Source organism: Ascaphus truei, chromosome 4 (genome assembly GCF_040206685.1).
Source record: "Ascaphus truei isolate aAscTru1 chromosome 4, aAscTru1.hap1, whole genome shotgun sequence".
Taxonomy (NCBI): Eukaryota; Metazoa; Chordata; class Amphibia; order Anura; family Ascaphidae; genus Ascaphus; species Ascaphus truei.
In genome coordinates, this window is record NC_134486.1 from 71,707,281 (window position 1) to 71,722,906 (window position 15,626).

At 37.1% G+C, this 15,626-nt stretch overlaps 1 protein-coding gene across 1 annotated transcript; it reads left to right on the forward strand.

The window, feature by feature from the left end:
• The first annotated feature begins 19 nt into the window (after window positions 1–19).
• On the forward strand, window positions 20–14,931 carry LAMP5 (lysosomal associated membrane protein family member 5). The gene is made up of 7 exons (XM_075596026.1): window positions 20–382; window positions 685–937; window positions 1,201–1,373; window positions 1,722–1,853; window positions 2,358–2,463; window positions 3,619–3,807; window positions 13,634–14,931. The coding sequence occupies exons 2-7, from the start codon at window positions 874–876 to the stop codon at window positions 13,810–13,812; spliced, it is 843 nt and encodes a 280-aa protein (XP_075452141.1). The 5' UTR covers window positions 20–382; window positions 685–873; the 3' UTR covers window positions 13,813–14,931.
• The last annotated feature ends 695 nt before the right edge of the window (window positions 14,932–15,626 follow it).

Sequence of the window (15,626 nt, forward strand, 5' to 3'; positions counted from 1 at the left end):
AGTGGCTTTGTTGAACGAGCCTCTTCCACCTTGAGCCATAAGGGACTGGAATGATGCATACTGAATTCATATTAATTAAATGAGCTGCTGGTGAAATACAAATAGCTAACACTATTCCCAATTTAAATTTTCTTGAATGCCAAATGATTTGGCATCACCAGGTGATCTAAAGGATCGCAGAACAGTTATATCACACGGATTCCCAGCTGCATGAAAAGTTGCAGACCTCTTATCGCGATAGAGATTCATTTAGATGGGTGAGAATGAGCTGAATTGATGTAGCACAGCTTTCCTGCCATCTATTGTATGGGGGCGTTAGTCTAACTTTACACGGATCAGCTTCCTCGCTTCAGAAATGCAGGCTATGCTTAAGGAATATAAGGTGGGTAATTCTTAGCCAAAATAATTCCTATTATTTGCTATACATTGTATACATATTTCTGTTGGTAATTCTTCTGTCGGTGTGGATGCAGCACAGGCACATCTCACCACAACCTTGTGATTATGTTTCACAGTACTGTATAACCTTTGCAGACAGGATATCATTGTCAATATTTCTCAGGTTATTCTACCAATTTAGTTTGTTAATGCAGCTTTTCTATTCAGGGTGGCTTAATGTATCAATATGTATTATGGAATAAGTCTTAATTATAATCTTCCTTTTTACCTTCTCGTGGGATACAGCGAGGTGAATTGCATTTGCTCTTCCGCTAACTAGTTCAGCACCTCGGACAGCTCCCTGTACATCTGCCTGTATGTGCTGCATTGAGGGTGAGGGGACACGGCTGTAGTGTGCTCTGTAGCTCGCTTGAAGGATCCTCTTGGATATTATCTGGCAGCATTTCGGGGGCTTTTGAAAAGGTCATATGAAGCATGAATTCCAGGGGCAGCACACCCACCACTGTCCTGGGACTGCAAGTATTTATCCTTCTTTTCTGTACGTGTTTTCCTATCGAAGTTGCATTTCTTTAATAGAGGGGTTTCCCGCACGTTTTCGCATAGCATTTATATATACATACTTAATTTATCTTTGCTTAAATCTTAATGAGCAAAAGCACCATATCTGTCAATGTTAATTTACATAGAGGTTATGGTCTCACTATTTAGTTACAGAACTGGGCAACATTTACATTAAGCAAGTGCGCGAATCCATGATAGTTGGCTTAAAATTATAACTGACCATGTATCTTTGTTTGACAGACATTTTTGGTCATAACGTGGCAGAGCAAGAAGTTGAAAACCTTTCAGGTCTATCCACGAATCCTGAAAAATATATATTTGCGGTTCGAGAAAATGGGACAACGTGTCTTATGGCTGAATTCTCAGCTAAAATAATGGTACCCTATGAAGTACCTGCTAGCAATGAAGTGGACGTAAGGATTCCTTTACAATCACACATCTTAATATAGCTGTCTGCATTCAATAAGCACTGTAGCAGTATGCACACATTAGGAATATGTTATGTCATTACATAGAGTAGTTGCCAAGGAGAAAAAATCAAAGAGCCATGTTAAAGTTTAGTTGTCTTTCACCTTGTTATTTCCTAAAGGCTACCTGAATTGTTTTTATGGTTTTAAATATTTTAGTTAAAAAGTAAAGGGTGGGCTCATGGTGGTTTGAATATTACATCACCTGTGCATATGCCATCATTTCTCCCATCATTTTTACCTCCAGTCATCACATGTAGAATATCATTTTTGTTGTCATTTTTCTGATTTCAGTGGATTTCAGAAGAAGCAAACATTCAAATACCCAGAAGTGCAGATATAAAAGGGAAATGCGGAAATAACGAGACTGAGCTACACTTGTCCTGGATGGACAATGCTTACATCCTGAGGCTGTTTTTCGCTAAGGTACTTCAATATATGATTTTCAAGTTGCAAAGATACTTAATGTACATAGCAAATATTGACAGGCAATATTATATGTATACATTTCTACAGTATGAGAGAGAGAGAGAGAGAGAGAGAGAGAGAGAGAGAGAGAGAGAGAGAGAGAGAGAGAGAGAGAGAGAGAGAGAGAGAGAGAGAGAGAGAGAGAGAGAGAGAGAGAGAGAGAGAGAGAGAGAGAGAGAGAGAGAGAAGAGAAGAGAGAGAGTGTGTCTCTTTGTGTTCAATATGAGACACCAACAGTCCTATGTTAGGCATCACTTAGATGCATACATAATCTATACATAATAATGTTACTATGGAAATTGCAATATCATTGTTTTAATGAGAGAGCCTAATAGGGGTAGAATATATACATATTTTAGTTGTACTGTCTGAAAACTAATTGATGATATTATTACTTTATTGCAAAAGAAAATACAATCTTTGCCATTCTGTGTTTGACCACCATCACTGCTTCACCAACAGGAAGGACACGACTCAACAAAAGCCCATGGCATGCAGTGGAAAATGAATAAAGTGCAGTTTTCCTATGACTTTTCAGAGCGCTCATACTTCAAAATTGGAGCAAGACGTGAGTATTACTATTTATAGTGACAAATGCATGTATGTAAATCTTCTAAATCATATGTAAGGAATTATAACACTACAGACAAGAATCATAAATTCCAGGCATTTCCAACCTTAACCAAAAGCATGTTGTATTCAAAGAATGCCTACTGAATAATGTGTACTGTGCAATGTGAAGCAAGGCCAGGAAGGCTTCGTTACGTGTAGATGTTTTGCAAAGGAAAAAAAAGAAAGAAAGCCCTTTAATTTGTGAAACCCCGTAATCTCCTTATTAGCACAAGAGTAAAAAAAAATGGAAGCTGGAACTCCTGCAATGATCAGAGGAGATGTTAGCTGCAGTCGCTGAGTCATTTTTGCAGTTGACTGCTGACGTGCAATTACCAGATGTTCATCTATTGCTGACTCCAATGCAGTTCTTCCATCTCCCCTCCAGCTCTTCCCATCTGTGTAGCTGGGGCATTGTTCCATGCAACCAAATGTATTATATTGACATGGAATTAATAGAGGGGTCATTATTAATTTTCCGGGTTAGTTGATGAAGCAGAGTTAAAATGATCTAGATAAAGATGTATATCTTTAAATCTGTATTTCACAGAATGAAACTGTACTGAAACATGAATATTTGTTCAGTTTGAACCAAACCGGGGTTTTAAGCCCCACCCCAGCATTTTTGGGATACTGTGTCTTTGTCATAATTCTTCTTCTTTCTTCTTCTTTGATTGCTGATACTTCTGAGCAGATTTAATGGGGATGCGTTTTTAACTTTGGCATTAATCACTGGTGTATCCAATGTATACAAAGCTGTATAAGTATAAAAGTATACTCTAAGTATATAGTATATAGTATATACTGTAAGTATAATCTTACATTTGACATAAGGTCTCAGACAATAAATATACATTTCATACCAGGGGATGTGAGTGGAAACAGAATGTGCTTATTGTATTTTAGGACCAATTTTTTTCAATTGCTTTATTATTTGCAAAAAATTTTTTTTTTCTTATTTTGAGTCAAGGATAACATACCATTCCTAAAACACTAGAAAAGGGATAATTTATAGAAGTATAATTAATTCAACTCTATTAGGGACCACTGTCTATCATACATGTACACGTAGCTGTGTATGGACATTTATAAATGACTTTCTTTATCTTCTTAGCTGGTAAGCATACTGCCAGTACCCACCACCTTTCTCTCATGGTCACACCATCCGGCATGTCCTATGAATGTGAAGCTACACAGAGAATGAGTCTTTCCTCTAGCGACCAAAAGAAAACCGTGACCTTGCTCCTCTCAGAAGTCCATATGCAGCCCTTTGATATTAAGAGTGACTTTGTCTACAGTGAAGGTACAGTACTTTTTATATCACTACTTGGAATGTCAATGCTGTTCTGGAACATATTCATAATTATTATACCTTTCACTAAGTAAAAAAAAAACGTGATAATACAAAGGATATTTTTGCACATGTTATTATGTTACAAATATTCCTATTAAATTAAGGCTGAGCATAAAAGTTTGGTTTAAGATTGAGCATATTCTAACAACAATAATAATGCACATTTACAAAGCATGAGGAAAATAAGTATACTTACTGTACACACTGGAAAAAAGGCAACACATTTTCCTTTTTTATTATTCAACTGATACTGTTTGTTGTGGACTTCACGCTTTGTACTAGATTTTATTTTTATTATTGATTGGGTGTTGCTCATTTTTGGCCCAAGAGGAAATAAAAAGTTCACTAAAGTATTCTGGGGCAAAAAAAATCTAAACTGGGGCACCAGATGTATTATTTAATTCCTATCTTTAAACATGGTTTTATATATGTATATATATCGGAAATAATTGGACACTGATACAAGTTTTGTTATTTCGGCTGTGTACCAAAAATAAATTAAAGTTACAGTTAAATAATGAATATGGGCTAAAAGTGCAGTCTATCAGCTTTAATTTGAGGGTATTCACATCCAAGCTGGAGGAAGGGTTTAGGAATTACATCTCTTTAATATGTAGCCCACTCTTTTTCAGGGGGCCAAAAGTAATTGGGCAATTGACTCAAAAGCTGTTTCATGGACAGGTGTGGGCTATTTCTTATTTCATCATCAATTAAGCAGGTAAAAGGTCTGGAGTTGATTCCAGGTGTGGCATTCGCATTTGGAAGTTTTTGCTGTGAACTCACAACATGCGGTCAAAGGAGCTCTCAATGCAAGTGAAACAGGCATCCTTAGGCTGCAAAAAAAAAGAAAATCCATCAGAGAGATAGCAGGAACATTAGGAGTGGCAAAATCAACAGTTTGGTACATTCTGAGAAAAAAAGAATGCACTGGTGAGCTCTGCAACACAAAAAGGCCTGGACGTCCACGGAAGACAACAGTGGTGGGTGATTGCACCACAAGGTGCAAACCATTCATAAGCCTCATGAACAAAAAGGCCAGATTAGACGTTACCAAACAATATCTAAAAAAGCCAGCCCAGTTCTGGAACAGTATTTTTTGGACAGATTAAACTAAGATCAACCTGTACCAGAATGATGGGAAGAAAAAAGTATGGAGAAGGCTTGGAACAGCTCATGATCCGCAGCATGCCACATCATCTGTAAAACACGGTGGAGGCAGTGTGATGGCATGGTCATGCATGGCTTACAATGGCACTGGGTCACTAGTGTTTATTGATGATGTGACAGAAGACAGAAGCCGCCGGATGAATTCTGAATTGAATAGGGATATATTGTCTGCTCAGATTCAGCCAAATTCAGCAAAGTTGATTGGACGGCGCTTCACATTACAGATGGACAATGACGGAAAACATACTGCGAAAGCAACCCAGGAGTTTTTTAAGGCAAAGCAGCGGAATATTCTGCAATAGCTGAGTTAATCATCTGATCTCAACCCGATCGGGCATGCATTTCACTTGCTGAAGACAAAACTTAAGGCAGAAAGACCCACGAACAAACAACAACTGAAGACAGCTGCAGTAAAGGCCTGGCAAAGCATCACAAAGGAGGAAACTCAACGTTTGGTGATGTCCATGCGTTCCAAACTTCAAGCAGTCATTGTCTGCAAAGGATTCCCGACAAAGTATTAAAAATGAACATTGTATTTATGATTGTGTTAATTTGTCCAAATACATTTGAGCCCCTGAAATAAGGGGACTGTGTATGAAATGGTTGCAATTCCTAAACGTTTCATACAATATTTTTGTTCAACCCCTTGGGGCCGATTCACTAAGCTACGTTAACTAGCGCTAAAATGTGTTATATCGCTCGGTCCGCAAAAGGCTGAAGCCATAAGCGCTATTCACTAAGGCTGCTCGGCGCGTTTACGGCCGGCCTTAGCCAAAAGGGCCATAGCGCACGATCACCTTTTTCCCCCCTGTTATCGTGCTAAAAGATATTTAGCACGATAACTATTATAAACAAAGCAGCCTGTAAGAACTGCATGGAGACGCTGCGTCTCAATGCACGGTTCTTACAGGCGATCGTGCTGGCTAAAAATGAATTTTAATAGTAGTGTACATGAGCAGGGGGTCTCCTGAGCTGAACCGCATTGGTTTCAGGTCCAAGGACCCCCTACTTCAGGAGATTAGGCCCCGTTATGGGGTGCCGGTATCCCCTGCAGAATTTCAATGTCCCGGTCACGTGACGCGGGAGCTTTAAAGTGCAGGGGATACCGGCACCCCATAACGGGGCCTGTATCTCCTGAAGTAGGGGGTCCTCGGACCTGAAACCAATGGGGTTCAGGTCAGGAGACCCCCTGCACATCTACACCAGGGGGTCCCCTGCTACCACACAATATTAATAAAAATACATTAAAGCAGCTTCATTACCTTAGCGGCTATCCGCTAAGGCAATGAAGGGGTTAAGGCATAATAGCATGTTTATTGGGGACAATTGCCCCCAATAAACATAGCAATATACCACACACATCCCCCCACCCCCCTAACACATACACTACATTAATGTGCAAAACTACCATATGGATAATAATGCTTTTGCCCATTAAATATACATTAATACAATAAAAACATTAAATACATGTTGTACTCACCCTTGTCCGGCACCCACGATGAAGGCCAGCTGCATCTTCCTCCTCATCCATACACTGGGGTGCTGAAAAATATACAAAATAAGAACAAGTGCCAAACTAATGTCCCCTAACCCCTTAATGACCTTAGCGGTTATTAACCGCTACAGTCATTAAGGGGTTAAGCCACCCTGACCCGATACCCACTTATTTGTACAGTGGCTTCATCATGTATATATATATCTCTTTCCTGTGGAGGGTTTTTGTCACTTTTTTTACTCACCATAACTTAACTCAGTATTATGGTTTAGCCTATCCCACAAGCCTCTCTTGCATTCCCAGTAAAATCAACCCCACACTGATGAGACCCATCAAGGTCGAAACAGCTGTCTGTGGGTGGTTTTCTGGGTATGCACCTTAACCCTGGCTGTGCTCAAAGCTGTGACCATGCAGCAAGCTTAAGCCTATAGGGAACCATGTTAAAAATGGTTATTGAGGCAAAAAGTGACACTGTGTGCTCATTTGCATGTCATTTCCCAGAATCCCTTGCTGCAGTGGAAGTGCTGTATGCTGGGTGATAATGGGGAAAGGTGGGGTTGCAGACCTGCCTAAGACATGCAGATGACCATACAGCTATATTTGCATATTTGCTTTCCTGTGGAGGGTTTTTGTCACTTTTTTTACTCACCATAACTTAACTCAGTATTATGGTTTAGCCTATCCCATAAGCCTCTCTTGCATTCCCAGTAAAATCAACCCCACACTGATGAGACCCATCAAGGTCGAAACAGCTGTCTGTGGGTGGTTTTCTGGGTATGCACCTTAACCCTGGCTGTGCTCAAAGCTGTGACCATGCAGCAAGCTTAAGCCTATAGGGAACCATGTTAAAAATGGTTATTGAGGCAAAAAGTGACACTGTGTGCTCATTTGCATGTCATTTCCCAGAATCCCTTGCTGCAGTGGAAGTGCTGTATGCTGGGTGATAATGGGGAAAGGTGGGGTTGCAGACCTGCCTAAGACATGCAGATGACCATACAGCTATATTTGCATATATATATATATAAATATATATATATATACATATATATATATATATATATATATATATATATATATATATATATATATATATATATATACACATATACACATATACACATATACACATATATATATATTATATATATATATATATAATATATATATATATATATATATATATATATATATATATACTGTATGTGCATGATTAACCAATATACAAATAAATACTGTACATGGCCAAATACAAATCTCTCCCAATATCTAACATCACCAAGCTCAATCAATATCTAATAAATCAAAATACATACACTCAATTTGACAATGTGTACACAATACAAATAATCTTTGCATCATATATACTATGTCAAACAATGCTCCTAATCAAAGACACTAATCCAAACAAGATACAGATACAATCATTAAAGAAAAACAAAGCATCAACACAATTAATTTACCATCAATTAATCCAATCACCAATCAATTACAATCCAATTCAATTACACACTTCAAATCCTACTATCAAACCATTGTGTAAATTAATCTATGACAAAGTAACCATCAAACAACATCTATATGCCAAAAATAAGCCAATAAAATAATCTATAGAAACCAGCCTTAAACTAAACATTTGCAAAAATTAAATGTACATTAGCAACACATTTTTACACAAAGCAGCAAATTACCATTCAAAAAAACATCCAAACAAGGCAAGCCAACACGTTTTTATTATACCTGTATGTATGTCCATCTATAGTTTACAGACATAAATACAGGTGCAATAAAAGAGCGGGCCTGTTGTATGGATGGTGTGCCAGCAAAAAGGTAAACAATGAAATTTTATCTAAGTTCAGCTTCTTTTGCGCCTGCCTTTTGCTGGCGCATTTTTTTGGCGCGTTTTTAAGGCCGATTCACTTAGCGCTGCTTAGTGAATCGGTAGTACTGGCAAAAATCAGCGCAATAGGCTGATTGTGCGCATTTTGCGCCGGGGGCAAACAAAATGCCTTTTAAGACCGAAAAAGCGCCGTTATCACTGCTTAGTGAATCGCAATGCAGCTTTATCGGGCTTAAAGGGTACTTTGCGCTCTTAAAGCCACTTAACAGAGCTTAGTGAATCGGCCCCCTTGAATTAAAGCTGAAAGTCTGCACTTCTATTGCATCTCGGTTGTTTCATTTCATATCCATTGTGGTGGCGTACAGAGCCAAAAATATGAAAATTGTGTCAGTGTCCAATTATTTCCGGACCTGTATATGTGTGTATACGTGTGTGTGTATATATATATATATATATATATATATATATATATATATATATATATATATATATATATATATATATATATATATATATATATATATATATAAATAATACTGAGTTAAGTTATGGTGAGTAAAAAAAGTGACAAAAACCCTCCACAGGAAAGCAAATATGCATACAGGTATATTTGCATATATATATATATATATATATATATATATATATATATATATATATATATATATATATATATATATATATATATATATATTATTTATTTATTTATTTTTATTCACAAACCAAGGGTGGAATCACACTCATGGGCTGAAGCTTACAGTAATTCTCCTTTGTCCAAACCTGGCAAATGTGTTTGTTATTGTCATATTTATGGCATTTCAAGCTGAATCCTAGAATGGAAAAAATTACTTGATAAGTTTGTGTTGGAACATTCAATGCTCATTTAAAGCTGAAGACCAAGCAATATCCTACATGTGTGTGTGTTTTTTTTTTTAATAAATCAATTCTGTACTATGAGAAAATACTTGTAGCATTTACAAAAACAACAACTCTGAATTACATTTTTAATGTATTATAATGTATCTTGCATTTTTTTGTTTCTATAGCAGCCATTTACAAAGTCACATCCCCTTCCTCTTCTGAAACAGACTGTGGCACACCCCTTTTTGAGCCCTGCCCTCTTTATAGCAGTGAACCAATTGTATCTAGTGACTGCCTGGTCACATAATCTTCCCCACAGAACTTTGCATCTTTGGTCCTCTTCTGCTGCACTGAGCCATTTAGTGAACCCCGGAGCCGAATTTGCACCGAACGATCAGGAGAACGGATCGATCGGCAACTTAGCTTATTACTTATCATTGTGTGGCTTGTATTGATGCACATGTTAAAGGGGTGGAAGCTTGGACTGCTGCTTTAAGTTATAGTATTTTAGCATGTTTGCACTGTTAAGTAGTGCATCAGGAGCAGGTATGATTAAGATGATTAGGCAGTTCTGGCAAGAGTCTGGATATGTTTTTTGTCTGCCACTTTTTGTGCAGAACTGTTTCCTAGACTTTGATTACAAAAAAAGCTTTTAAAAATACCTTTCTTCCTAAATTGCGTTGTATTGCTCTGATAGCAGAAAATTGGCTGCACATATTTCAAAAGTAATGGATGCACACTGTAGGGTCTGATCCAATGTATTATCTTTTCAAAGAGCCCCTTTATAGCTTCTCCTTGTGTTTGAGACAGGTAACCAAAAGAATCCTGTTCCACACAAGCATAGCAGAGTTCTCGTCTGAGCTTATACTGCAGACACCTTGAATTATTGTCAAATATACTTATTTAATATAACATTTTACATAACTGCCAACTAATTATCATTATTGTGAATAATGATATAGGAAGGTCTTCAGATCTTTTTTTATTGTAGCAAAATTATTAAGAGACCAGCAAATAGAAGTACGAAACTAGATCGAGATCATTATCATGCTGTTGACCTTGAGTATACAGGGAAATGTTTATTTAAGTGAAAGGTATTTCCTCACTTGGTTTTATTTTGATTGAAGATTATATTAAACATACATTTCCTTTTAAAATAATATTTTATGTGAATGAATGTTCTACTTGAATGATATTTGAACGGTTTTAATTAGAGTACAATAGTTTATTGATAAGAAGACTTTTTAGGTTTACAGAACATTGAGAAGAATAGATGTGTGTTAATACATTATTTTTAAAAAGAACATTGTTTATCCCGAAGTGCCAGAAAAGCAGAGCATTGGGTTGTAAGTCCATGTGAAGCAAAAAATAAAAAAACAAAGTTAGAAGAATAAGCACTGACAGTGGATATAATAATAATATGTTATTGTATGGCGCTGCTAGTTTTACATAGCGCTTTACTGAGACATTTTTTCAGGCACAAGTCCATGCCTTGTGGAGCTTAAAATCTATGTTTTTGGTGCCTGAGACACAGGGGATAAATTGACTTGCCCAAGGTCACAAGGAGCCGACACCAGGAATTGAACCAGGCTCCCCTTCTTCAAACGCTCAGTGCCAGTCAGTGTCTTTTACTCACTGAGCCACTTCCTCTCCGTAATATTTTTTGCTAATTTCCTATATATGTGAAAAGTGTTGGAAATTCTGATTTGTGGGTCCCTGTATTGTAACTCTAACCAACCTGTGCTTTAATAAGTTATGATTTGATATGATTTCCTACTGGAGGACAAAATCCAAAAGCACAAAGGAAAGAGCAAGGAGTGAAAGCCTCAACTATAAAAACCCCACCAAGACTTTGGGCTGATGGACAGTAATAAAACATATTTTACTCCAGTTTTACATTTAAGATCCCACAGTTTATATATTCTCCTCACTCCTCCTGAACTTATCTGTGACTCTTGTGCCTACATGAAACATATAGCTACATTGTGAGCAGCACAGTAATAAACCAGTTATAATTGGCTTGATGTTTCAAAAGATGTAATTTATGGACATTTAAATACAGAAATACAGATGTAGCAGATATTATTGCACATGCTAGCTCAATATTTACCTTTGCGTTAACACTGGGGCCTTTGAAAACAAGGGTAACGCGTGCATTATCTCCTTAGCACATGTGTGTGTTAACGCATGTGTTTGTGTGTTATTCCACGTTAACGGGGGCATTACCGCCTGTAGCCAAATTTTTAGGCGACACTAATCGAACCAAACAAAAACATCAGAATTTCTCTTTGCTAACGACCATGCATTACTTTCTCGCTGCTTCCCTGATTGCATTTTTACACCTACACTATAATACATCTTTCTTCAAATCCTCAATACAGCCAGTTGTTTATTAATACTATGTACTATCTTTTGCATACATTTTTACTGAAATGCCGTAATGTTCTGTAAATCAGGGGAATGTGTACTAATGTCACAAAGTTACATTTACATTAACCCTTTGCTCAGCAATGTGTTGCTGACCATCCTTGCAGCCAAAGGGTTAAGTAGCATAAAAATATACACACATTTTGAGAAAGACCTTAAAAGGGGCGGTTTGAAAAAACTCACATTCTCTTCTTACCACTCTTCTAAAAAAAAATCTTACAATCTAAATGATAACAGAGTATGAGTTGAATGTATAAGGGAGTAATGGGGTTATATTTTGTTTCAAATGTATTTTCCCCAAACTGAAAATCAGACTTTTTATATGTATTACGCAGCTAATTGGTTATTAAAATCTCTCAGATGCAAAACAGATGCAATACTGGAGAATAAAGCAGCATCATATTTGTGGGTTGGGTTTCTTGGGATTTTGACAGATTTGGTGCTATGTTGTTACCATTATTGTACCAGTTTTGCAAGAGGGGAGAAAAAGTTAAATACAGCATGGCTTGCTAAATCGCAAATTGTAACTTCAGAGTTTTTCCCATACAGATAATAATATATACCTGTCTGTCATATTAACAGCAGATTTGTACATTCAAGAGAATTGTTGGCCATTCTCATAATAACATTTTCTACCAATGCACCATTCACCTGCAAGACATGAGACAGGGTTGAGACTGACTACACCAAGATCACTATTGTCTTGCTAAAAAAAATATAGGGGGCAAAATAAAAGTAGACATAGTATCAAATATTAAGTATATATCACAAAACTCTAATATAGATAAACTCTATATCTAAATTAGTGAACTACTGTTTGAGGTTGGAGTTAGGTCACATAACTCATTTATTGAAAGAAGAACATATAATCATATACATTGAATGAGGCATTGGGAAGCAAATATGACCCATTTTACTTTAAAGCTTGTGATAAAAAATTTGGACAAGAACGTGAAAATCATGCATATATGTTGTAATAGGAGCATTTTAGCTTAGGAAAGGTCTTTCAATAGATTTATTATCTAGGTTTAGTATGGACCATACTCCACAAGAGAAAGATGAAGGAGAATGTCTCTCATAGGTGCATCCAAACACTTTACGTGCCGATAAACAGTTGTAAATATGAATAGACTGCTATATATAAATCCTGGATAAATGTCACATGGGGGGGTAACCAACCCGTGGCAAATGACAAATGGCCCAATTGTTTGTGAGGTCAAGAACCCTCCGTGCAAACCCAAAACCCAATGGAATGGGGAGGGGGGAGTGGGGAGGGGGGAGGGAGGGGGGGGAAGGGGATGAAGACACAGCAGGTAAGAAGCGGGCCGGTCCTCACACTGGCTCAGATGTAGAATCCAACTTATAATTGAAAGTCCTGCTCCGGGGAGACATGGCCCATACTCCACCCTCAGGCATACGCCATCCCACAATGAGCAGCCACATTACCCTTTATTCCCTCTAGGCTGTAAGCTCTCGTGAGCATTGTCCTCATTACCTTCCATATCTGTTTGTGCATGCTTGCCCATATTTGTATGTCATTCTGTTTATGTCATTGATGTCACTCTTTACCCTCACTGTACCTCGCGGAATATGTTGGCGCTTTACAAATACACAATAATACATTATATGAATCAGAACTCAGCACTGAAGCCAAGCTGCAGAGAGCACAACTTAATAAAATAATGATTTAGTGAAGCAAAGAATTCAGGAGCATACCATAGGTTTTGGGTTTTGTAACTGTCCACTCCATTAATACACTTGAAAACGCCGGGGAGGGGTGGGCGGGGTGGGCGGGGTGGGCGGGGTGGGGGGTAGGGTGACTTAAGTAAGTTAAAAAAGTTTGGAATACTCTTCACAATGTCATTGGTATGAATAATTCTATCAAACAAATCTACAATATATTATCATATTTATTTAAAGATGGTTTGTCTTTAAAGTTGACATTAGTTTAGAATAACTTTCCCCTGCTTATTTTCTCATTTCAGAATACAAATGTCCAGCGGATCAAAGAAAGCAGATAGAAGAAATGTTGCCTCTTATTCTGGGTATAACCTTGGGACTCATCATTGTCATTATTCTAGCTGTATATCACGTCCATCACAAGATGACAGCCAACCAAGTCCAAATTCCTCAAGACAGATCTCTGTACAAGCACATGGGATAAACAAAAACTTATTAGGTGCAGGATACATTACTCATCAGGTAGATAAAGCAACAGCACTTTTCCTATACTCACTTCCACTATCTGCCCATGTACAATAGATAAAACCATCTCCCAGCTAGCACCTTTTGTTGCAGTTAGTGTGAAAATTACATTTATATTACACTGGGAACCGGAAATATGCTATAGACTTAAAACTCCTATGCCAATAACAATGTACATTTCTGTTTTAAGTATAGATTTCTTTATTCTGAAGTAATATTACTTTTTACAACAACAACATAATTCCAGATCATTTACGTATATATATATATATATATATATATATATATATATATATATATAAATAAAAATATCATCTCTTACAGAACCTATGCATGTTAAATATTTATATTATAATGATAAAAGAAATATGACAAATAATACTTTGCAAATATTGTTAGGCTTTACACTATACACTATATTTTATAAGGACAAGTCACAACAACACAATTGTCTACCTAGTTTTTCTACAATAGATAGCTATTATTATAATGGAATTAGCCTTCGAGTGTTACAGATTATCTTATTAGCACATCTATTCTAGGATAGAATGAATCAATATTTTGATGCTATAAAAAAGAAATGATTTTGCAAATGAAAAATAATTGAAAAATAAGTGAAACCTTCTAGTACCAGAGCATGTTGCATGTTTTCCTATTGTGTAGACGTTTACATTATGACATCACACTGTTCCAAAAAAAATGATATGATTACTATGCACATCTTTACCTTTATAAATTGAAAAGGTGACAAACGGTTACTGGATCATATATTTATATTTTAATGTACGACTTTGTGTGTGTGAGTGTGTGCGCGTTTTCAACTTTAAGCTCCTTATGTGTTTAAAAAGTACACTAACCCCTTCTTTGCACAAAGTGCCTGCAAAGCATTTTTTTTTGCAGCAAGGGTTATATTGAAGTAGCAGAAAGCTATAGAGAGAGCTACAGATCAGCAGTTGTTCACAAAGAAATCCATTCCATAAGACAGCACAATATTTTCATGAGATCTGAAAAAAGGCACTAATGTACATTTTGTAAAAGAGTTGTACTCAAAAAATAAAATATACAAAAGTGAGCAATTATAAACACAGATTGATTGTCACACATTTTTGAACAGTCACCATATTATATATATATATATATATTTATGCAGTTGGAGTTGGTGATAAATAATTGGAGGGGAAATGGGGAAAGGGAAAATCCTGCTCAGCTCAAATCAAAGTTACTTACTAGAGAGGTGCTATCAGGGTTAAATTGATTTTCTATGATCATTTCTCATATTACTTTATGGATTCATCTGATGTATACATGGAGCTGTGCTGATGAGCTGATGGTTCTGTGCTGCATCCAATAGAAAAAGGTTGGAAACTTGAAAGGAACAGCATTAAATATTCAATGCACTCTGAAACAAAGGCCTAGGGTGGCAAAATGTGGGGGTGGCATACAGTACATCAGTGCTTGCCAGCCGCTCATGCACATGCGTGATGGGCGCTTGGCAGCAAGTGTCGACTGCGCATGCGCCACTGGCAACGTCACGCACATGACGTTGCATTGCCATGGCTACCAGACAGCGCAGCAGCAAATTATGCTGAAGGAGGAGGGCGGCACCAGGTAAATGCCTAAGGGCGGCATATTTTTAAATCCACCCCTGACAGTATATCATATATACCAAAGATGGAGGTAGAAGAGAAGATGAGCACAGCTCACAGCGTCCAGAAACGCAGAAAAATAAGGGCAACTCCAAACATGGGATAAAAATAAATATTAGCCTTTAAT